Genomic DNA, 23,189 nt, shown 5'->3' on the forward strand with positions numbered 1-23,189 from the left:
CCAGTTACAGGACACACCATCTGGTTCAACAGGTTAGGCAAACTTTTCAGCCTGGAGACATGCAAGACCTTTTCACTGGACTGCTGAACGTACTTTTTCCACTGCTATTTCTGAATGGTCTTCAATGTTATTTAACAGAGAACAGAAATTCACTAACTAAAATTCAACAATTCTGGCAAATTCCTACACTTTATGTGGACAAGTATTGCAGGTATGCAATGGGGCATTTCTAATATGTTCTAAAACAGAACCAATGATGATTTGGAATTTCTCAATGATGTGCTGCCATTTAAGATGGTAAGATCTTGCACAACTGTAAAAAAAATGCCAAAGCTGCTGGAGCCACGAATGTTACCACCAATGTTTTATTAATAAATCCACCAGGAACACGTTAAAAAGCACATAAACGCCTTAGAACAAAATTGCGTTTTCGTCTAAAAACCAACTTCTTCAGATACCACTTACCCAAGTTAATCAACCTTTTATACATACATTTAAAATTTCTTATCCAATCAGGACATTTTCCAACCAAATCAATTGGTTTTTGCATTTTTTGTCAAGGTTTCAAAATGGGCAAGTGGGTTTAGGAGCAAAGTATTTTTAACCTACGTAAACAATTGATTTGTTTGGAAAGTGTCCTGATTGGATAAGAAATTTTAAATGTATGTATAAAAGGTTGATTAATTGGGGTAAATGGTACCTGACGAAAACGCAATTTTGTTCTAAGGCATTTATGTGCTTGTTAACGTGTTCCTGGTGGATTTATTAATAAAACAATGGTGGTGACATTCGCGGCTCCAGCAGCTTTGGCATTTTTTCTTTTTTTGAGGTCGTATTTGTGCCTTATACCCATTTATTGGTATCTTGCACAACTGTACTACAACAGGAGATGTCCTACTTCCCACTGTTACACAATTCTTTATTCATGGACTATCCTACCGATGACAGCCTAATGTCTGGCTAGCATACTAAAGCCTTTACACCTTCCTGGAATCATACATCAGGCGTATGTCCTACGTGCATGGCATAAGGTACATAGCCGGCTTTAGGCACCAGCGAACCCTGCAGTCGCTGGGGGCCTCCAACCACAGCAGTTACCTTGATAGTTTGTAACATGTCCGTCAAACCAACAGACGGAAGCCAATCCAGTTTCTTTGTATACTTAATGCCCAAGACCTACTAAAAATCCATAAACTCAAATCCAGCACAGGGTGCAACTTATGTAGCTACCGTCCTCTATTGCATGGAACAAACCTCCCACTAGAAATAAGGTCCCTGACTTACCCCAAACAATTTAAGCTAGCAGCCAAAGACCATTTACTGGTCCTGCCATTGTATTCAACCTCTCCGATTATTACCTACCTTTTATAGCACAGTCAAACTAATTTACTAAAACTTACCATTAACTACTTCATCCTAGGCTTCCTACACATCCTCCAAAGCTTCTTCTATACTCCGCTTCCTGATATTCTTATATAACCTTTTAAGTTTCTACTACTCTGCATACAAACCTTATACTTACTCAACTCACTTTTTAAACCAAAACATACAACCGATTCTACATAACATTCGCTTTTTTGTTTATAGTACCGTTTTATCTGTCAATAATACACACATATGTAGCTTACATATTTTAACTACCAAAATTCTCTATTGCTATTTTTTTTTAAATGTAGCTGTATTGCTATTTTTATTGCACTGTACATCTTTGGAGCTTTTCTCCCTGGGCCTCAGCTGAAAAAGGGCAAATCGCTCAACTGGACACTTCTGGTCAATAACTGTAAAATAAATAAAAATAATAAACCAGGTGGGCAATAACTCTTATGTGCATCACCTTTAAAATTCAAAGATATCTCTGGTAATAGTAACAGTGTTTTATCAAGTTACAGGGTTCACAATTACATGAAATAATTTTACCACTGGCATGGTGCCTCTGGTGGACATTCCACTACAACTAAAAACATAGCCAGCTTTAGGTACCAGCAATACTAGTGAGTAAGAGCCCCACAAAAGTTGTTGCTGTTTGGGGGAAAAAAAATTATTAATTTCCAGATTATGCTTTTTAACCTGAACAGGGCTGTGATACGACCCAGTTACGATAACAGATAATAAAAATGAGGAAGGTAAGCACTAAAGAGATCAGCAGCCCAGAGTGACTGACCTCAGTGCAAACCTTGGATTTTAAGAAGAGCTGATGCTTCCAATCTTCAGGAATTTTTCAGGGAGTTTTATAAATATGGTAAAACACCAGATACTATTACTCTCACTTCTTTGCTGAAGAATTCATCACAATGCCAAAAATAATAGTAGAATAAAAGCTCAAAATCATGAACAGGTTTTAAATATTACTCTAATTCATTTAAAAAGTTAATAGAATTGCACCATTTGCATCAATATCCATGTATTGAACTAAAGTACAAACATCTGCTGTCCAGATTTACTGACAGTCTATAATCCTGAATGATTTTCTGGCAAATCAAACTTTTTAAGAGAGACAGAGCAAAATTATGAGCAAAAATCGGGGAAGGTCTGTGAAATCAGGGACTATGACAGGTATACATTCCTCATCAGTGAGGTAAATAAAAGTGACTTATCCCTGCTGCTGTTTGACAACTGCTAAACAGCAATCATGGATATGGTGTGGCAGTACCAATGTTGTACAGTGTGAGACAAAAATATCACTGCTTTTATCTGTGAACACATCGACTAATGCCAGGACACATGCATTATTTTTCTGTGTATCAGTAAAAACTGCAGCTAACAAGTAATTATACTTCAAAAGTGAAGGCTTGAATACATCACACATCATTTGATCTTCCAGGAGTCCGGTGCCCCCCCCCCCAGGCTGTATAAATGGAAACAGAGGGCTCCCTTAATCATCCTTGACTGTGTGGAGGCTCCACAAAAGCTACTGTTGGTCAGGGAAGAGTGGGGAAAAAAAAAGTGTATTAATTTCCGATTATGCTCTTTAACCTGAAGAGGGCTGTGATATGACCCTGTTAGGTAAAAGTGATAATGGCCTCTGCTGTCAAATGTACCCATTATAAAACCAGCCCTGTTCAGGTGTGTGTATACAGAAAGCTACTGTATTGTGTTATTACTTCTATAATTTCCTTCAGTCAAACCTTAGAGGTGTGCACAGGAGGTTATGGCTCGTGTTTGGGTTGAAGACACTTATTGTTTCTTTTACTTATCTCATAGACCTCAGAGGTGTACAGACAGTTACTATGGCTTATGTAGGGACAGTGTACTGTCTGGGAGCAACAAACATTACGGTCATCATTATTTTTTCACTTTCCTCACAATCGCACATCAGGCACGTACACAAGTGGTTGCCTTTGGGGGTTAGGGGTAAGGAGTGAAGAGTAAGGAGGTATGCTGTGTATATATGCATGTTAGCAATCACTTGAAAAACATGACTGTGGCAATTTGAACCTTGGCTTTGATCCCAAACTAACACCAGACAAATGCATAGGTAGTGATGGTCTTTTTTTGGGGGGGGAGGCAAGAAGTATTCCCATATAGGACCTGTGTATCTTTACAATTGTCTTGTCGGTTTACTGTGAGCTACTATTTTGTCAGCTTTGAACATTAAGCCTTGGGAATAGCTTACGTCTTTCTTTAAAGAAAAAAAAAAAAAAAAAAAAAAAAAAAAAAGTAAAACAAATTATTTTCTTATTCATGATTTTTGTTTAGCCCACCATTAGATTAAAAGCCTGGGAAATTCTGTAAAATGCATTCCAGAGCACCTACAACTCTATTGTTATGGGTTCTTGAAAAAGCTAAAAGGGAAGGCAAAATGTGAGACATGTAAGAAAAAAATAAATAAATAATGCATAGTGTGGGGGAGCCACAGGGGAAACGCTGGAGTGTGTGTGTGTTTGTGTGTGTGCCCCTAGAGTGCCATTTCACCCAAGTCCAGTATGTACAGTTGCTGCGGTGTTATCACTGCTGCAACTAAATGCCAGTAACTGTAAATGTCCCTTTATAGAAGGGCCAGCATAGTGTGGCACACAGGCCTGTTGTAATGTAAGAGCACTGTAGCCACAGATCAGTGTGTGCACTACTCCAAAAAGTTTGCAGCATGAACTAAAAAGCTGCTTAGGAGGGGTGGCAGGGATAGGGTGATAGACTGGAAGTGCCTAAGGGCCCCCCGACTTGATATTTGATGGGGGCCCCCAAAATGCGAACAATGGCCCTGAGTACATATGTGACACACGATGCTTAATCCAAAAAACTGAACTGCCCCAGTAGAATCAGAACAACCCCAGAGAAATGTGTAATATGCCCACCCAAAAAGAGAAACAGAAGCAGATAAGGATACAAGAGGAACCCCCACAGCCAGCAGGAGAACAACAATAAAATAAAAATGAGGCAGGAGGGAAAGACAGAATAGGACATCTCCCATTATGGCAAGCTCCTACACAACAGTACTATGTCCTTATCACTGCCGCAGTATTCTTTATGTATGGAAGAATACAAAAGCTAATGGAAAGTATGGAAGGAAGGCAGAGAAGAGCCTTCCACAGACCCACAAAACACAGCCCTGAAAATGGCATCCACTCTTTAATGTTTGGTAAAAGTGTGTAGAGAAAACCACGTAGCAGCTTCCAAGCTAGATCTAGTATCCAGACCCTTGAAAAAAAAGCACCAGAAGAGTCACCTTTGAAACTGGTTTCCCTAAAAAAGGCTTAGCAAAGGAAACAGAAAGCTGATCAGATTTACAAAGATTGCCATCCTGTGCAAATAAAAACGTAACTGCCTGTGAACATCCAGCAAATATTCCCCTTTGTTGTGAAAATTGCAAATTAAGAGACTGATTAAGGTTCATCTCAGAAGCAACTTTAGGGAGAAAAGACGGATTAGTCCTGAGAGACACCCTGTCCTTATGAAACACAAGATATGGGAGTTTCATACAAAGAGCCTGAAGCTCAGACACTCTCTTGGCTGAAGTTATAGCTACCAGAAAAGCAGTCTTCCATGACAAGAATTTTAAGTCAACTGATGCCGAGGGCTCGAAAGGAGGCGCAACTAAGGCCTGAAGAACTACAGTCAGATCCCACGGCGGGGATGGATTCTTAATAGGAGGTCTCAGAAGAAAAGTGCCATTCAAAAAGGACTTATAAATTCTGGCAGCAGTGAGAGAGCCTAAATTGTCCCCTACATGGAAATAAGAAATAGCCGCCAGCTGGACCTTCACTGAGGAAGATCTGGCTCCTTGCTGGAAGAGGAGACAAAAAGTCTAATACCGCTGGGATGGGAGCAGTAAAAGGTTCTAGATTTCTCTGTGAAGCCCAAATGGAGAAGAAGTGTCTACATTTGCTAGAGTAAATTTTCCTGGTAGAGGATTTATGTGCCACAACCAAGATAGATTTAACAGGAAAAGAGATACCAGGAGTCCTAGCAACTAGTGGAACTAGAGCAGCCAAGCTGTGAGCTTTAGGCTGTCCAGATTCGGAGGAAGCATTCCCGAGGGATGACTAATCAGATCCGGAATGGGATCCAAGATCCAAGGTGGAACTATGAGATCAGACCGTAGGCAGGGGAACCAGACTTGATGAGGCCAGAATGGGGCTACGAGGATCAATCTGCTCCCCAACTGTCGAGCTTTCTGTAAGAATTTTATCATGAGCTGGAGATGCGCATAAAGAAGACCGGGTGGCCCAGCATGGACAAGAGCGTCTCTGGGGGCTTCCCCCGTCAGGGAGATTAGAGCAAAAAACTCGCTGCACTTCGCGTTGGATGGCGATGCGAAGAGATTGCAGCAAGGCTGACCCCACTTGAGGAAGATCTGTTCTGCTACACAAGGGTTCAGAGACCACTCGTAGGGAGAAAGGATAGTTCAGCTCAATTTGTCTGCCAAGATGTTGGACCGGCCCGGAATGTGCATTGCTATCAGAAAGCGGTTGGTGGAGGTTGCCCATTCCCAGACTCTCATGGCTTCTCGACAAAGCGGATAAGATTTGGTTCCTCCCTGTTTGTTGATGTACCACACCACCGACATATTGTCTGACTGGATCGCAATAGTTCCCAGAGGAAGATAAGCATGAAGGGCCTGCAACGCTAAAAGGACCGCTCTCATCTCTAGAACATTTATATGCAGAATGGTCTTGCTTTGAGTCCACGTGCCTTGAACAGTCCTGCCCGAACACTGCTCCCCCCAGGTGGGAGGCGTCCATGGTCACCGTGGCTTGGGGCACAATAAAAGGGACGTCCCTCCTGCAAATTCCGGGATTGGAGCCATCACGTCAGAGAATTTCTGCACACTCTGCTCAGAGGGATCGGAAAATCTAGAGGTTGATGAAGAATTGACCACTGAACCTGCAACAACGTCCACTGTAGAATTCTCATATGCAGACGAGCACAAGAGATCAGGTTGATAACTGCTGCCATGGACCCCAAGGCTCTCAGGACTAATTCTGCAGGGGACTGCAGAAGCACCAACACATGAAGTGCCAGGCTGTGTAGGCTGTCTGGGATTAAGAATGCCCTGGCCTGAAGAGAATCTATTCACGCCCCTATGAAGTCTAAAACTTGAACAGGTTGAAGGGAAGACTTCCTGAGATTTATGGTAATCCCTAGCCGAGGTGACACTGGGAGAAAGAAATCTCTGGCTAGTAAGAGTAGATGCCTAGTGGGGGCGGTGAGGAGCCAGTCATCCAAGTACGGGAAGACCTGAACGCCCTGAAGTCTCAGGTGGGCCACTACAACTGCCATGACCTTGGTGAACACCCTGGGGTTGTGGTGAGACCGAAGGGTAGGACCATGAATTGATAATGACTAGCCCCTAGCAGAAAGCGGAGGAACCTCCTGGATCGCCTGTCCATCAGAATATGGTAGTACGCATCCTTGAAGTCTATCGAGCACAACCAGTCTTCCTCCTGCAAGAAGGGCAGGTTGGATTGAAGCGTGACCAATCCGGAAAGTTTCCTTGGCAACGAACAGGTTCATTGGTTGATAGGTCGAGAAGACTGGTCTGGGGGCACCTGCTGGATGGCTCTTTTTTAGCAGCTTTTGCATTTCAGGGCCGCGGCCTCCCTCTGAGCGGGTGGGACATCTGGGAGGCGCCTTGTGTAAGGGGGCTTGTTTATGACGGGAATAGAATAGCCTCTGGATGTTATTCGAAGCACCCAGAAATCAGTCGTGATGGACTCCCATTGGGCTAGGTGCATCGAAAAATGCCCCCCCCCCCGACTGCCTCCAGAGAGGAGCAGTCGGGCAACCCCTCAGGGTTCCTGTGCGGGTGGATCTGAAAAAGGTTCCAGTGACCCGAAGTTCTTCACCCCCCCCCTGCCTCTGGGCCGGCGTCAACCTTGTCCCCCTTCCCCCTCTGCCTCTGGGGAAGGAGTCCTGAGCGTTCCCAGGACTGCTGAGTTTTCCAAAACTACAGCTTCTTTTGCCCTCGCTGGTTCTTGGAAAAGGACCTTTGAGGGGTAAAGGAGATCCTGACGGCTGACCGTGTTTTCCCAGTCTTTCTCACTCTGGACAAGCGTATCGTGGACAGTCTTCCCAAACAGGGTCGAAACGTCAAAGGGTGTGCTAGCGAAGGACGCCTTAAAAGGTTCAGAGACATCGCAAAGGAGCCAGGCGTGATGCCGGACCCGCTAGCCCTAGCGGCTCCCTCAGCGGCATGAGAGAATAAACGCATGGAAGTATTGGATACAGACTTGAGAGTGGCCATATGAGCCGAGAAGGTCCGTTTATCCTCTGTCAACATGGACTCAGAGGGAGACTCTGCGTACTCTTTCACGAGGTCCCTCTGCAGTCGAATTATGTGGGCCAAGTAATTCAGTGCCCTTATAGTAAAGGTAGCTGAAGCAAAAGTCCAAGACGGTCCATAGCCCTGGACTTCTTGTCTAGGGGGTGGACAGAGGAACTTTCTTGGGCAAGTTCCTTTTTTGTGGCCGCCACCACCACCACGCCATCAACTGGGGAAACTTTGTTCCAAGAAGCTCTATCTGCCGGTGGGCTTGGGCCTTTTGGGTATTGGTTCCACAGTGTCAGTCTCCTTCCAAGCTCTGGTGGAGAAAAGGTCCACCAGAAGATCGGTGGGGGGGGGGGGGGGGCATCCAAGAGGTAGATGGGCCTGTGTCGAACGCCTCCAGGAATACAGACTCGGAGGAAGGTTTTTGGGCAGACCACCCCTCCCCTCAGGTGAAGGATTTCCATAATGTCTCCAAAGGAGACTTCTTCGGGGTGGTGGTGATTTGGGGGAACCTTCCTCCAAGTCGGTATCCTCAGTAAGGGACTCAGGGGAGTCCAAGTATCTCCTTTTACACTGGCGTTTGTGAGGGACCTCCTCGGGTGAGCTCTCCGGGGAGGGCTCACAAATGGTTTTGTGTTCCTCCAAGGGAACTGGCTGGGGCGCAGCAGACACAGACAGTCCCTGGATGATGGTAGACAAGCCAGCTGTGAGGGAGCAGGTATGGACCCCGAGGACAGAGTGAGGGGTCTCTATCCTTCAGAGAACCCTTTCCACAACGTCGAATTCCGAGGGAGAACCGGCCTCCCTGAAACTGGTGGTGAAGGTAGCAGAGACCCTCTGAGCCGAAGTTGGAACAGCCGGACCCAAAGGGATGGTATGCCCCGACCACAACAGAGCTGATGACACACTCATCCCTTGAGATCCGACGCCCATCTCTCGTCTCCGAGAGCTCAAGTCTGAAAGCGGATCCGACAGACTCCAGGGCATGGCCGGCGCTGAGGCCAAATGTACCATCCGTGCCAACCCCCTGACTCCGGGGCTCCTCGGATCCATAGACTCCGATATCCGATGGATTGGAGAAGGAGCTATCGGGGCGAAAAACGGAGCCGAACTCCCCACACCAGAAGGGGGGGAGCCAGCAACACCCCCAGCTGCAAATGAGTTTGTAGAAACCTTCGCATCATCTGATCCATGTCTGCTTCAGAGATGCTCAGAGTCGATCTAGAGGACGCCACCGACGCCGGCCAGGAAAGCGACGCTAAGACTACCTCGAGGGTGGTATGGCCTTCTCCTCTGGCTCCAGAGAAAAATGTGGTGAACGGAGCCGAGGAGAGGATGGCCTGGTAACTTTCACAGGAGACAAAATCACCTTAGCAGGAGGGGCCGTTGGTTCCAACTCGACCTGCCACTTCCGGCCCTTCTCTCTAGCTTTATCTTTTTCTTACTCTGAATGTCTCTCTTGTCTTTCCTGTGTTTTTCTCTCTCTCTTTCTTGGCCTTTTCTCTCTCCCTGTGGTAAGGAGGGAGGGTGATTCCCGGACAGGGGAGGAGGGCCTGAAGTCTGGACAGCCACAGCTGTAGCTGGTGAAGAAGCAGCAGAAGAGGCAGAAGCTGATTCTGCGGGTAGAAGACCCGCCAGAATTAACTTGTTCTTGCAATCCCGCAGGGCTTGGGGTTTGAAGGCCGCACAGATTTTGCAGCCGGATGACAAACAGGACACACCCAAGCAAACTACACACAGAGTGTGACCGTCGGCTGGTGACAGCTTGTGGCCACACACTGTGCACTTAGAGAAAGTCACTTTCTGACTTTCCAACATATTAAGGGAACACACACACACACTACAGGCGGGAAGGGGGGCCTACACTAACAGAAAGTTGACAACTTTCAAAATTACAAAAAAACAATAACTAGCGATGACGGAAACCCATAGTGAGGGATAAACTAAAAATTATTACTAGAAAAATCAAAAGGGCACACACAGACCAGTATTTTCGAAAAAAACCCTAACAAACTTGCCAGGAGCTCAAAAAATCAAAGGCGTGGCAAACGAGATCTGAGGACTGGAAGGAGGTTGCAGTGTACTATGGGTAGGGGGGAGGAGCTTGGAGCTCAGATCTTTTGCTTGGTATGCTGCCGGCTCAGATCCGTATCGGATCCGAAACCCACAGGTTGCTGATCAAATTAAGTTTAACTACTTCAGATCTACAAAATTCATCCCAGGAGTAGTAACCTCATACCTTATGGAAAGGGGTAACATGTAAATGTGCTGCCTTCTATGGGTTATTCATATTTAAATGAAAATGGCTAAAATCTTAATGGCTATGCTTCTAAGATCCTTTGAAGTCAGCAGTTTTGTAAGAAACTATTAAATTATTCAGGTCAAAAAAGTCATCTTCACATTAGCATGAGGCATGCTAGTAGCACATCTATCTCTGCTACACTTTTAAAAAATTTGTAATTGCTTCAAGTAGCAGCCGTGTTACACAGTCCTGTTAACCCCAGTTGCTGGGTCCATCTTACTTCCCTCAATGTACTCACATATTTGTAGGGCAGCAGCAGTGCACAACAAATAGAAATGTCTGCTAAGGTTACACCTTCTCCCACCAGGTAAGTCCTTGTTTCCAAGTGATGGTCAAGAAGATGCAGTACCTTCTTCAGTTCCAGCTGGGCTCGATCAGTCATCTGGTCATATACAAAGAAATGAAATATACATGAGTAAAACAAACAAGCAGAAAATAAAGGAAAAACAATGCATCAGCCTCTGGTTTAATTTACTCAAGAAAATAGATATAACAACAATATAAATGAAATAAGTTATGTAAGGTACTTGCACCATAACAATTCACTTTTAGGAAGTGAATACTAGATGTTGGACAGTTAAGACTTCTGCCTCTAAACTGCAGGCACAAGAACAGTTTGGTAATTTTAATCCAGTAGCTCCTCTGCTCCTCTCCTTGGGCCAGATCTGGCTCCTACACAAGATAGATCCTAAGCTCCACCCCTACTTCCTTCCTTATCACAGTCATAATAAAAATGAGCTGTTGCTTAAAATGCACATTACATGAACTAGAAATGGACAGCATCCCAGGGTATAGTGGGAGGAATGCTATCCTGTAGTCAATCTCCACTTAAATATTGTTGCTTGTTTTCTGATACTATGGCTGCAGGACAAAGTCTTTACCTGGCTAAAAGCGCCACTTTGAAGAAGGGACTGTCCAACACTTCCAGAACAACAACAGGGGGGAGGATGTAAACCTAGAACTCAAATCGAGGCCTGTCATGCTTGATAAACAGCAGAAATCAGACCAAGCCATAGCAGAATAAATCTTGTTCTGAGAGCACTGCAGAATACGGCAATGGTTGCACAGATCCTTCCAAAAGAGGTCTTGGAAATGAAGGAAAAGTGACTCCACATTTACCATAAAAGGCAACTGTAATCTGAAAAATGATTAACTTTCCTCATTTCTCTGCCTTTGGTTAAGTGACACAGTACTTTAATTAAATGTGACCATCTACAAGACGCACAGACGTGATCTCCTGCATCCGAATGTTCTGTGGAGGAAAAAAAACCTGCAGCTGAATGTAAAGGTTCACGCCGAAGGCCACAGCAATCTCTGAAGTGAAGTCTGGCTTAAGTTACGACCATCTAAGCCTCTAAAAAAAAAACAAAACTGAGAGAGAGAAAAAAAAAAAGGAGCATTACAGCAGCTCAGACCTTTCTGAAAAATGTTAACCGCCACAAAATGAAAGATTTCCTCAGACAGACCTGGTCTACATCACAAAGTGATGGAATCCCAACACCATCTGCAGTAACTGAGGCTCAGTAGCTTTATAGAGGAGTCTGTTAGGGGAATGCAGGGAGGGACTTAAGATTGGCTTGCCCAACCTCTTTGAAGGGAAGTCGTTCAGTCCCACTGCATAACCATCAACAGAGGAGGTTTGGGTGGAACTATAAGTGCCAAATAACTGTCATAACCTTCTTTGACACTGCTTGGATTCAACTGCTGCTTGGGTGAGGAAAAAAAGTTATGAAAAACTCTATCCTAACTCCACATGACAGCTACTACACTGGTTTACATTTCCTTCCAAGCTTGAAGCAGATAGAGTGTAATTGGACTTGTGGGGAAGCCCCAATGATCAACACAGGGAATGGAAGAAGAAAAAAAAAATAAATAAATAAAAAAGGACTTCCATTATAAGAACTTCCGTTTTACCAAAGATACCATTTCAAATATAGACAATAGTAACTTCTGGCATAAAAAAGTTTGATATTGCACATTAGAAAAAGTTATGGATTTAAGTTAAAGTATGAAGGAGGGACATGATCTCTAAACAGAGAAGCACAACAGAAACATGTCCTTAAGAAGGGTCTTAAAATCCACAGACATGAGGAGTCCTTTAGGAAAAGCAAAAATGGCTGACAGCTGCCACTTTAACTATGAAACAGCTGTCACAGGGCAAAGAAATGTGAAAGACAGTACAGAAGAAGGGAATGTGAAAGACAGTACAGAAGAAGGGAATGCAAAGACAACTCTATTCCTTCAAATCAGTGAGAAAATCATTCCATGTATGTCTTCAGAACTGAAGGTTTCCGAGAAGCCTTAATAATACACACAAAAAGTGAAGTGCCTTTAACTTGAGTGAAAGGTGCCAGCCCACTGCTCTGAGCCTGTGGAGGTACAGGTGCTTCTGGAACCACTCGTAATGGAACAGGGAGGTAAATGGACTTCTGTAGCAATTGTGGAGTTGCAGTTGTCCAGCACAGAATGCAGTTATACAACTCAAGTTGGTATTTTTTCATGTATACCCCATGAAGCAATTTGAGAATAAGAAAGATGAGCATAAAGCAATCCTTTGTTCCAGCTGACCTAAAAGGAGCCATCTCTGTGAGGGATAAATGTAAGGAATCACTCATACTTGGAAGTAGCTGCAAGTAGAAATGAATACCAAACAATGTCCCCACAACGAAACAGCTCCCAGTGGACTTTGATACAGACAAAGCATTCTTGGTATGCAGTTAAACTTTTCCACCGGGCAACAGAGTTTGTTCAGAATGTAAGCAGCCATTAATGAATAGTTTTGACAAACCATCACACCTTTACATTTACTTGTAATGTAGGAACCTGTACAATCCTTACTTGCAGACTGGACAGCACAGCAGTATGGTACACTTTAGTTACTTTATAATCACATCCAAGTAGAAGGAGATGAAGTGCTTCAAAGCCAAAAGTACCACTGTCATTTCTAGTACAGCTAAGTGCAAGAAAGCCTCCTGCTGCATTCAAAACCTGAGTGCAGCTGGTAATGGCTCCCGCAGCGTTCCACTGACGCATGTGGTGACCTGAGCAAAAAGAATTCACGAAAGTAATAGGTGGCTCACCAGAATGTATGCAGGATATGCCCACTAGATAAGTGAACAATTGCATGCTTTAAACAAAAAAACTGATGCAGGCTCCCAAATCTTGCATTTCCTTCAACCACTGTAACCTGAAATTCTTCTACAAAACTCAAACGAAGTAATGCCAAGACTACCATGAGGCTTGTCATTGGCCTGCACCCTAGAAGCTGCAGAAGGATCCCGCCAAGAGTCTCGGCAATGCCAAAAGCTGTACAAAAGCATAAAAAAATGTCTGAATTCTCCCAAGAGGACAGAGATCTTTGAATCATGGCAAAGAAAGGAAGTGCATTTTTAGGTCAGACAACTAAGAATGAATCAAATGAGAACGGAGAAAAATAAACCATATGGCAGTTGAATGCATCTTGGCCTGACCTAATAAAATCCTCAATCAACAGAACAGCAAGCATGTTAACTCCTTCACACCTATAGTGCCTTTTATGCATAGGTATGTACTAAACTAATGGCCCTGGAGCCTTTACAAGGCTATCCTATAGGATTACCCTGACATTGTGCCATCCAAACCTTAATTCCCAGTACCTCTATCAAGTAGAGCCACAGGAGTGGGTGAATTTTCTATTTCCCATCCACTCATCAAGATTTCTCTTGAAGAGGGCCAGAGAGGTGCTCTGTTTGACATGTATGGAAAGTCTATTCCATAGCATGGGCAGTCTCAGGGTTATGAATCTGTCCCTCTAGCATGCTCTGTTGATTGTAGTAAAGGTTGAAGTCTCTGGAGAGTGTGGTGCTGAGGGATCGGGACTTCTTTAGATGTAGCATTTCTAACAGAGCTGGGTCAGACATGGCTTTGTAGGTCAAGCACAGATCGCCTCTAAATAGGCGATATGAGACAGAATAGTTGCAGTTTTTTTGGGTCTGTCCATATAGGACAACTGTTTAAGTTCTAGGATCCTCTGTGAGGTACTTTTTAGGCCTCTCCAGTTGTTTGCAGGTGTCTAATGAGGTACTAGATCTTTTCGACATTCCATAGCACCTTGTGGTGGCATGATGTTTTTGGGGCTGGATTTGTTAGTCAAGTTCATAGGTTCATACTAGGCTATCTGCCCAAGGGCATTTATAAGCCTAGCCCAGAGTTTTGTGGCTTTCGCCACCCCATTAGTTTGAAGGATACTATGCCCATTATTTTGCTGTGCCTCTGTCAAGCAGTGACACTGAGATAATCCCTGGGGTATATCTGCGATCTCCCATCCATTGGTCAAGATTTCTCTTGAACAAAGCCAGCGAGGTGCTCTGCCTCACATGTACCGGGATTTTGTTCCACAGCATAGGGAGTCTCTGGGTGATGAATCTGTCCCTCCAGCACGTCCTATTAATAACCGTGTCAAAGTTCAAGTCTCCCGCCCTTGTAGTTCTGAGGGATCTAGATTTTTTGAGGTGAAGCATGTTCATCAATTCCGGGTTGGACATGGCCTTGTATGTCAGGCACAGGTCACCTCTGAGCAGACGGTAAGTGACTGAACAGAGCTGGAGTTCCTTCAGTCGGGCAGCATAAGACATATTTTTGAGACCCTTTATCCTTTTGGTGAGGAACTTCTGGGGCCTTTCCAGTTGCTGCAGGTGTCGTGTCAGATACATTCCGAATGGGGCATTGTACTCAATCATTGGTCTGATGAGTGATGAGTACAGGGGGACGATGACCTCCCTTGATCTAGATGTGAATCCCTTCATGATCAGGTGGGCAATGTAGAAGGTCTTCCTAACTACTTTGGCAACGTGAGTGTCAAACGAAAGGTTACCGTCAACCTGGGTCCCCAGATCCCTGATAACCTCTTCTGTGCTTAGTGGATTGCCGCCTATATGGTAGCTAGGGGTAACCTTATTTTTCCCGAAGGGTATGACTATGCATTTTTGGCGTTTAACTTTAGGCCATGGCTCTGGCACCAGTTATCCGTTTCGATAAGACCCTTCTGAAGGATATCTGTGTCAGATGTGGTCTCAACTATGGCGCCCAGTTTGCAGTCATCTGCAAATTTTGTCAGCCATAACCCTCCTGTGTTTGCTTGTACTTCTGAAAAGTAGATGCCAAACAAGAGTGGGCTCAGGACTGAGCCCTGTGGGACACCACTTGTGACAGGCTTTGAGTCTGACATGGCGCCAGCAACTCTGACCCTGTGGGTTCTGTCACTTAGCCAGTTTGCAACCCATTTTGTGACGTATGGGTTTACATTTAAGCTGATGAGTTTTTCAATGATACCCGAGTGGGGTATTGTGTCGAAAGCCTTTGCCAGGTCGAGGTAGGCTGTGTGGACTGCCTTTCCCTCATCAATGGCCTTGGTGACTGTTTCGAAAAAGTCAACCAAGTTTAAAAGGCATGATCTGCCTTTGACAAAGCCAAACTGGGTTGGATCCAAAGTCTGCAAGTCCCCTATGTCTTTATTTATGAGTTCCATTATGATCCTCTCCACAGCTTTGCAGATCAGGCTTGTCAAGCTGATGGGACGGTAATTTCCAGGGTCGGTGGAGGCACCGCCTTTGTGAAGTGGGACCACAGTTGCCGTACGCCACTCCTTGGGTACGTATCCTGAGGTGAGGCTAAGATTAAACAGCTGCCCTAACTGCGGGTTTAATTCCTCATTGAGTTCGTGGAGCACACAACCGGGGACACCATCTGGTCCCATGGATGCTGTGTTTTTTGCCTTGGAGAGAGCAGTTCTCACCTGAGCATTAGAGATGCCATGGCTACAATCCTCTGGTATAGATATCTCACCTTTTGGGGGGGGGGGGGGGGAGTTTGCACTGAACCTGTCAGCCAGTATGTTGGCAATGTCTGTAGGTTCAGTAATTTTTACATCATTTTGAACTAATTCTGAGCATATCTGGGAGTTTCCTCCCAGGTTTCTAACATAGCTAAAAAAGGCCTTATGATTGTCTTGAGTCCTTAGCGACTTTTCTCTCAAAATTTGCCTTGGATGATTTTATGAGAGATCTTAGTTTTTTTACTTATAATGATCAAAGGTGTCTTCCCTTTTAAGGATTTTGCTCTACCTTGTAGTAGCTTCCTCCTTTTGTTGTAGAGCTTGTTTATGGCTGGGGTCCACCAGACTGGACGCTTGCCTTTGGTACAAAGAGTTTTTGTTTTGTTTGGGATTGCCTGATCCATGCAGTCCTGTAGGTGCTGGTAGAAGGCATTTGTAAGTGATTCAGCGGCTTGAGTAATGGTTCTGCAGGCTTGGGGGCCTTAAAAAGAGACCACACTAGTCTTTAGAAGTGTGAAGTCGGCTTTTGAGAAGTTCTTCACTGTGGTCTTTTTTATCTCAGGTGGTGGCGGGATGTGGACTTCCAGTGAGCTTAGTTTATGGTCTGATCTCACCAGTGAGGGGTATACTTCCGGTGTTGAACATTGTGACCCCATGTTCGTGATGATGAGATCTAGTATGTTTTCTCCTCTTGTGGGGATGGTGACTAGTTGTTCCATGGCATTTGAGTTTATGAACTCTAGGAACCTTTGGGCTAGAGTGTTGGGGCTTGAGTAGTGATCCCAGTCTATATTCGGGTAGTTGAAGTCACCTAGTATGATGGTGTTTGGAGATGCATTTATCCCCTCCACTGTTTTCAGGAAGGCTATGTGAGGTTCCTGAGATTGAGAGGGTGGCCTGTAACATGCTACAAATTGCAGAGCAGTCTTGCCTATGGTTAAATTGCACCTGGATGGTCTCCGATGCATCATGCGTTGCCACCAACCTTGAGGTGTGGGTGTCCTTGATGAATATAGACACCCCCCCTCCTTTCTTGGTGTTGTCCTGATTTTGGGGCCGGTACGCATGATATGAGGTAAAACCCGATAGTGCCGGGGTGCTCTCGGGAGCCTTGAACCAGGTTTCAGTCACAGCACAGACATCAATGTTCTCCATACTGAGAAGGGCCTCGAGTGCGTGCATCTTGAGGTTTAGACTTCTGGCATTGAGCAGCATTACCCTTAGTTTTTTTCCTTTTTTGTGTTATAGGGTGGTAGGTTTAGAATTTGAGCCTTGCCTAAAAAAGGCATTATGGGTGTGGCCAGAGCCTTTGCCAATATCCGGAAGCCCAGGGGTGACAGGTGCAAGCCGTCCCTTGCAAAGCAGCGTGGCTTGTCCAGCATGTCATCCCAGGCAGACAGACATTGGATCCCCTTTGAATGACACCAGAGTTTAAGCCAATTATTAAAGCTGATCATCTTGTCTCTCTATTGTGGCATCATTCTTGGTGAAGGTAGGATACTGCTCAAGGTCAGGGTCACACCTGCCTGGGCTACATAATCAGAGAGCTCCTCTATGTCTCTTTTCATGTAGTCCAAGGAGGTACGTCTCGGATCGTTCACACCAGCGTGGACAATGACAGAGTCGTACTTGTACCTGCTGTTGAGAGACCCGAGTGCTTGCGTTATGTGGCGGATTCTAGTGCCCGACAGGCAGCTTACTGTGACCTTCTCCTTACTCAATCTTTGGCACACTGACTATGTGGTCTATGTGTTGCATGTGTTGTGTCCTGAGGTGGCTGTTGTTTGGGTGTCTACTTTGGTGGCCTCTGCTGTTTTGGTAGATTTTTGATCAGAGCCTCCGAGTATGTCTTTGTGTATTTATGTGTATGATTTGAAGTTGTGATAGTACTATGTGAGACTGGGTTTGTGGTGTGTGTGGTTACCTTCTCCTCCTGTCTGGTCTTGCCAGTCCTATGTTGAGAGAGCTCAGCCTCCAGTTTGGCTATATAGTTGCATCTCTCGCATGTATTTGTGTTTTGTGGGAGGAGGAGAGGGTTGTCTGTGTACATGAGACAATTGTAACAGTGCCTCAATATTCCCAGATTCACCAGCTGAGCAGGAGATGACACTAGCAACTGATCCCTCGACATGCTAGAAAGAATAGACAAAAACTTTAAAAAGACTCCGGGGGATGTGGGTGATCGAAAAGGGGTTTTAGGCTGGTGGGGTACTATGTATAATAAAAGTGCTATATCAAAGTAAAAAAAATACTTTAGGAGCAAGTGCTAGGCTTTACAGATAGAGAATAATCAAGTAGAGGTGAACTTTTTAGATATAGAATACGCTGGTTTGATCAGCAGTACAGTTCAAGGAAGGCTGTTTTAAGGGAAAATTTGAAGAGTGGACTTTAGGTAGCCCAATAGTTTAACCTTGATTAACTGCCGCTGCTCTTGTGTGCCAGTTCCTGGCCAATTAATAACTGGCAGCATATAAAAGCCCATAAGACACAAAAAGACACTAAGACTGCTAACCTTTGAGCACTGAAGTAGAGATATTAACCATTCTGTTACTTCAGGTTTACATTCATAATTTCGTAACTGAGTGAGCTACATTTTACTTGGGGACACAGTGGGGGGAAAAAGAAAAATACACTGCTATCTGTGTATAATGCACTTGGCTGATGATACTGATGGCTGTTCCCCAGTTATTATGAAGATATGCAACATTTTCACAAACAGACATACAGCAACAAGGTCAGGTGAAACCTTAGAAGATGTTGGAAAAAAACTGATACTTGCACTGCACATAGTACAACTTGAGATACAGAGCGCAAAATTAACCATATAAATAGTTTCATGTTTCAGTAAATAATTCAAACTCAGAAAAAAATGTTTTGCCACCATGTTAAAGCTAAAGTCTGCTGAATCAAAGTGGTGTTGATACTTTTGTCTACATTTACAGTTTCCAAGGTATGAAACGGGTATTGCAAAAATTTAGAAAAACTACAAGATTTTCTGCATTACACTATATTAGAACTTTGATGTAAAGACTACAAATGCACTGACATCTTATGATTTTAAAGAACACATTTTGCTCAGCATACTACTTTGTAACAGCATTTTACTGTTAGATACATTTACATTTGTTTGGTTTGTTTTTTTTTAACTTCTTTTTCAGAGAATACTCACCAATCTTAAGAGGGTGCGTACATTGCTGGAAGTGTGAATGAGGCAACTTTCACCTGACCAGACTGGCATGATCAATGGACAAGTTGTTCAACAAATCACTGAAGCCTCCACGATAGTAGCAAATATTATTTTATTGGAATAAAACAAGCGCTTTCACGCATCTAACAATGCGCTTCATCAGGTTACAAATTTTAAATAACAGGAATTCATTTTATATAGTAAAATATGCACCCAATTAACTAAAATTCAGGCGGGAAAAATGGCAATTAAACAATTGTAAGTCCTTGATTACCACTTGTAGTTGTATTCATGCCTATATATGGAGAGCATTTCCTGTAGTAAGACTTCTTTGAAATATCATATAACTTTTTATAAAAATACGCTAAATAAATGCAAATGTAAAAAATATTCCCCATTCTTTGATTTCCTGTCCGTCTGAATAAACATTATAATAGATTTGAATATGTTATAATATCTTCTTAGCTACAAAGAATTTCATCTACGACAAGCATCATATATTACGTTCATTCTGTTGTTAGCTACGAATTAAAGTGCTATACCATATCATTTATACTAGCACTGAATGAACCTTTACACTAAAATAATAAGCATAAATGTTGATACATTTGAGATACAAAAGGTTTCATTGATCTAAAATAATATATATGTACATGCAGAAGTTATATATTACATGAAGTAAATAAAACCATCAACTATTGTACAATAAAAATATATATAGTGTAAAAATACATTCTGTATGAAGAATGTATGATTAAATTAACACCATGATTCCATGTCATATATAAACATATAGAATTAATATAAATTAATACAAAAATTATTTATATAGCTTTATAAATTCCTGTCTATACATATAACTAATTATTCATCTATTCCTGATGCTAAAATCAATTCACAATTACATTTATAATAGCGCTGGTCTAATGTTAATCGCAGTATTTAGACCTGGCTCTATATGCGCCCTGAGCAATAATATCCATTTTAGCTCATAAAATTCTAAAGTGTCACGTGCATTACCTTCCCTTCTACTTGGATAAAGTATCTGTAAGACTCTAAATTTAAACAAATGCGATGTAAACATTTGACAATGTCTGGCTAGAGCATTGTTAATATTCATTTTTTGTATGTCATATAAATGGTTATAGGCTCGATCTTTGAGCCTACGGGGTGTCATGCCCACATAATAAACATTGCAAGAGTCACATGTTGCCAGATATATAATATTTGTAGTATCACAAGTAGCATAAAAGTTAGGTATGAAATTATAGCCTGTCTGCATATTTTCATATGATTGTTGAACACTAATATGCTTACAGACACAACATTTATTACATGGATAAGTTCCTTGCCTATATTTCATCCTAATATCCAAAGGAATATGTAGTGTTTTCTCCTTACACAATAATCTTTTCAGATTTGGACAGTTACTGTATCTGAAGGTAGGGTATGCACCCACCACATTCTTCAGATCTTTGTTCATATAAAGTAACTTCCAGTTCTTCTGGATGATCTCTTTTATGTATTGAATATCATTGGTGAATTTAATATCATATTGTATCTTGCCCCTATTCGATCTATCATGATACCTATATCCACCTGACTTGAATTTAGTGCTACAAGTCATATTTGTTTTATCTTCAGATATCAATTGGAGATGGTCAGAATATCCCCTGTTCATAAAACATTCATTTTGAAAGCTCAAAAACATTTCTCTGTCCTTAGTATCACTACATATTCTAGTTATTCTATCCATTTGGTTTTTCACAATGTTAGGAAATATATGGCGTGGATGCATGCTCTCATGGTGCAATATGGCATTTTTCCAGCATGGTTTTCTGAATAATGATGTAGTGAATCTATTCAGATTATTTTTTGTTATTGCTACATCTAGATAGTTCACCTTGTGTAAAGAGGCTTCATAAGTGAATCTAAGGAAAGAGGTGGTAGATTCCATATACTTAATGAATTCATCTAATGACTCCTTATTCCCATTCCAAAAGAGTAGGATGTCATCCACAAATCTCCTGTAATATATTGCATTTGTAGCAAAGACCTCATTATTTAGAATGTAGGCTCTCTCCCACTCAAATACAGCTATATTAGCATAGACATTTGCACAGGGGGTGCCCATGGCTACCCCCCATGTCTGTCTATAGATCTTATCTTGATACATAAAAATATTGTTGTTAAGTATAAGTTCTAGCAGAGCACATACTACAAACTGTTCATTCTGACTGCCCATTTTAAATTCATTCAAACAGCTTCTAACCGCCTCTACACCAAAGTCATTGGGTATACTCGTGAACAAGTTCTTTATGTCTAAGGTGACTAATAATGTCTCTTGATTTATTTTTTCAATCCATGATGAGTTTTCAAGATCTTCCAACAATTTGTATGAATTTTTTAATATGGTAGGAATTTTGTCTATCAAGGGAGCTAGTTTATATTGCACATATTGTGATGCATTCTCGGTCACCCATGATTGGCCTGATACTATAGGCCGTATTGGTGGGGGATATATCCCTTTATGCATCTTAGGGAGTCCCTTTATGATGGGAATTAAAGGGGCTTCTATTTCTAAATAATCATAAAGTTGTTTGTCAATGCATCTTGTCATTAGGAGATCATATAATGATTCTTGGACATTTCTTATTATTAACATGATTTCTGATCTACTAATCATTATATATGCTGTGTCATCACTCAACATCATAATCATCAGGTTATTATAGAGGCTGGAGTCCATTATTACCACCCCCCCCCCTTTATCTGCGGGTTTAAATACCACACTTTCATCATTGCACAGTGAATCTAAGCTACATCTTTGTGCTTTATTCAGGTTATAGAACAATTTTTTGTGTCCTTTCTCTTTGTAATAATTATAAAAGTCAAATTCACATGCTCGTAAGAAGCATTCTATAGGGCCAGGTATCGGTGGAGTAAATGTACTTTTCCTTTTAGGAGCCATAGATTCAGGTATGCCATCAACATGTTCTGGATTCTGAAACAAGAGTCTCAAAGTCAGCCTTCTGATAAATTTCCGAAGCATTATGAGAGTCTCTGACAATTCACTGCCTCGTGAGGGAATATATGATAAACCCTTATTAAGTATGGAACATTCAATCTCTGTTAATTCCCTGGATGAAATGTTAAAAAACAGGGTATTCAGAATTTCTTTTTCCTGTTCTGCCAGTTGTCTCCTGACATCTTGCGCTTCCCCCTTCCCCTGCTGGTGGAGCGCATCGGGGCACGTTGTTTGTATGGGAGCGGGGAGTTTAAAACCGAAGCCTTATTAGAAACGGCACTCAATATACTTGTACCTTCTTTAGGTCTGGCTCCTGCTGTTAAAGATTTTAAACCTTGCTGATTACAGGGTAAAGATGAAACAGAGGAAGTGATGTCTACTTCTGCTTGCGGTGAAGTAAGTACACCACTATTGGATGCACTATTATCTAAATTAATAGGAGTCATATTAGTAGTCGAGCTATTTACCAAATCATTATTAGCCCGATTGATCTCTCCAGCTGCTACTGTTTCATTGTACCTCGGCCAAATAAAAATATTGCCGACATGAAAATCATTACAGTCTCTTTTCACTGCTATCTGTGTATAATGCACTTGGCTGATGATACTGATGGCTGTTCCCCAGTTATTATGAAGATATGCAACATTTTCACAAACAGACATACAGCAACAAGGTCAGGTGAAACCTTAGAAGATGTTGGAAAAAAACTGATACTTGCACTGCACATAGTACAACTTGAGATACAGAGCGCAAAATTAACCATATAAATACAGTTTCATGTTTCAGTAAATAATTCAAACTCAGAAAAAAATGTTTTGCCACCATGTTAAAGCTAAAGTCTGCTGAATCAAAGTGGTGTTGATACTTTTGTCTACATTTACAGTTTCCAAGGTATGAAACGGGTATTGCAAAAATTTAGAAAAACTACAAGATTTTCTGCATTACACTATATTAGAACTTTGATGTAAAGACTACAAATGCACTGACGTCTTATGATTTTAAAGAACACATTTTGCTCAGCATACTACTTTGTAACAGCATTTTACTGTTAGATACATTTACATTTGTTTGGTTTGTTTTTTTTTAACTTCTTTTTCAGAGAATACTCACCAATCTTAAGAGGGTGCGTACATTGCTGGAAGTGTGAATGAGGCA

General features: G+C 42.4%; 1 protein-coding gene across 2 annotated transcripts in view; it reads right to left on the bottom strand.

The window, feature by feature from the left end:
- The window catches only part of VARS1 (valyl-tRNA synthetase 1), a 623,655-nt gene that overhangs the window by 524,608 nt on the left and 75,858 nt on the right, over positions 1 to 23,189 (bottom strand). For both annotated transcript variants that reach the window (XM_044083285.1, XM_044083286.1), the window contains one exon: positions 10,246 to 10,389. In XM_044083285.1, the coding sequence (XP_043939220.1) occupies positions 10,246 to 10,389 (144 nt within the window). The remainder of the gene's footprint in view (positions 1 to 10,245; positions 10,390 to 23,189) is intronic.

The sequence above is a fragment of the Protopterus annectens genome, chromosome 9.part0 (genome assembly GCF_019279795.1).
Source record: "Protopterus annectens isolate FY-2018-M chromosome 9.part0, PAN1.0, whole genome shotgun sequence".
Taxonomy (NCBI): domain Eukaryota; kingdom Metazoa; phylum Chordata; order Ceratodontiformes; family Protopteridae; genus Protopterus; species Protopterus annectens.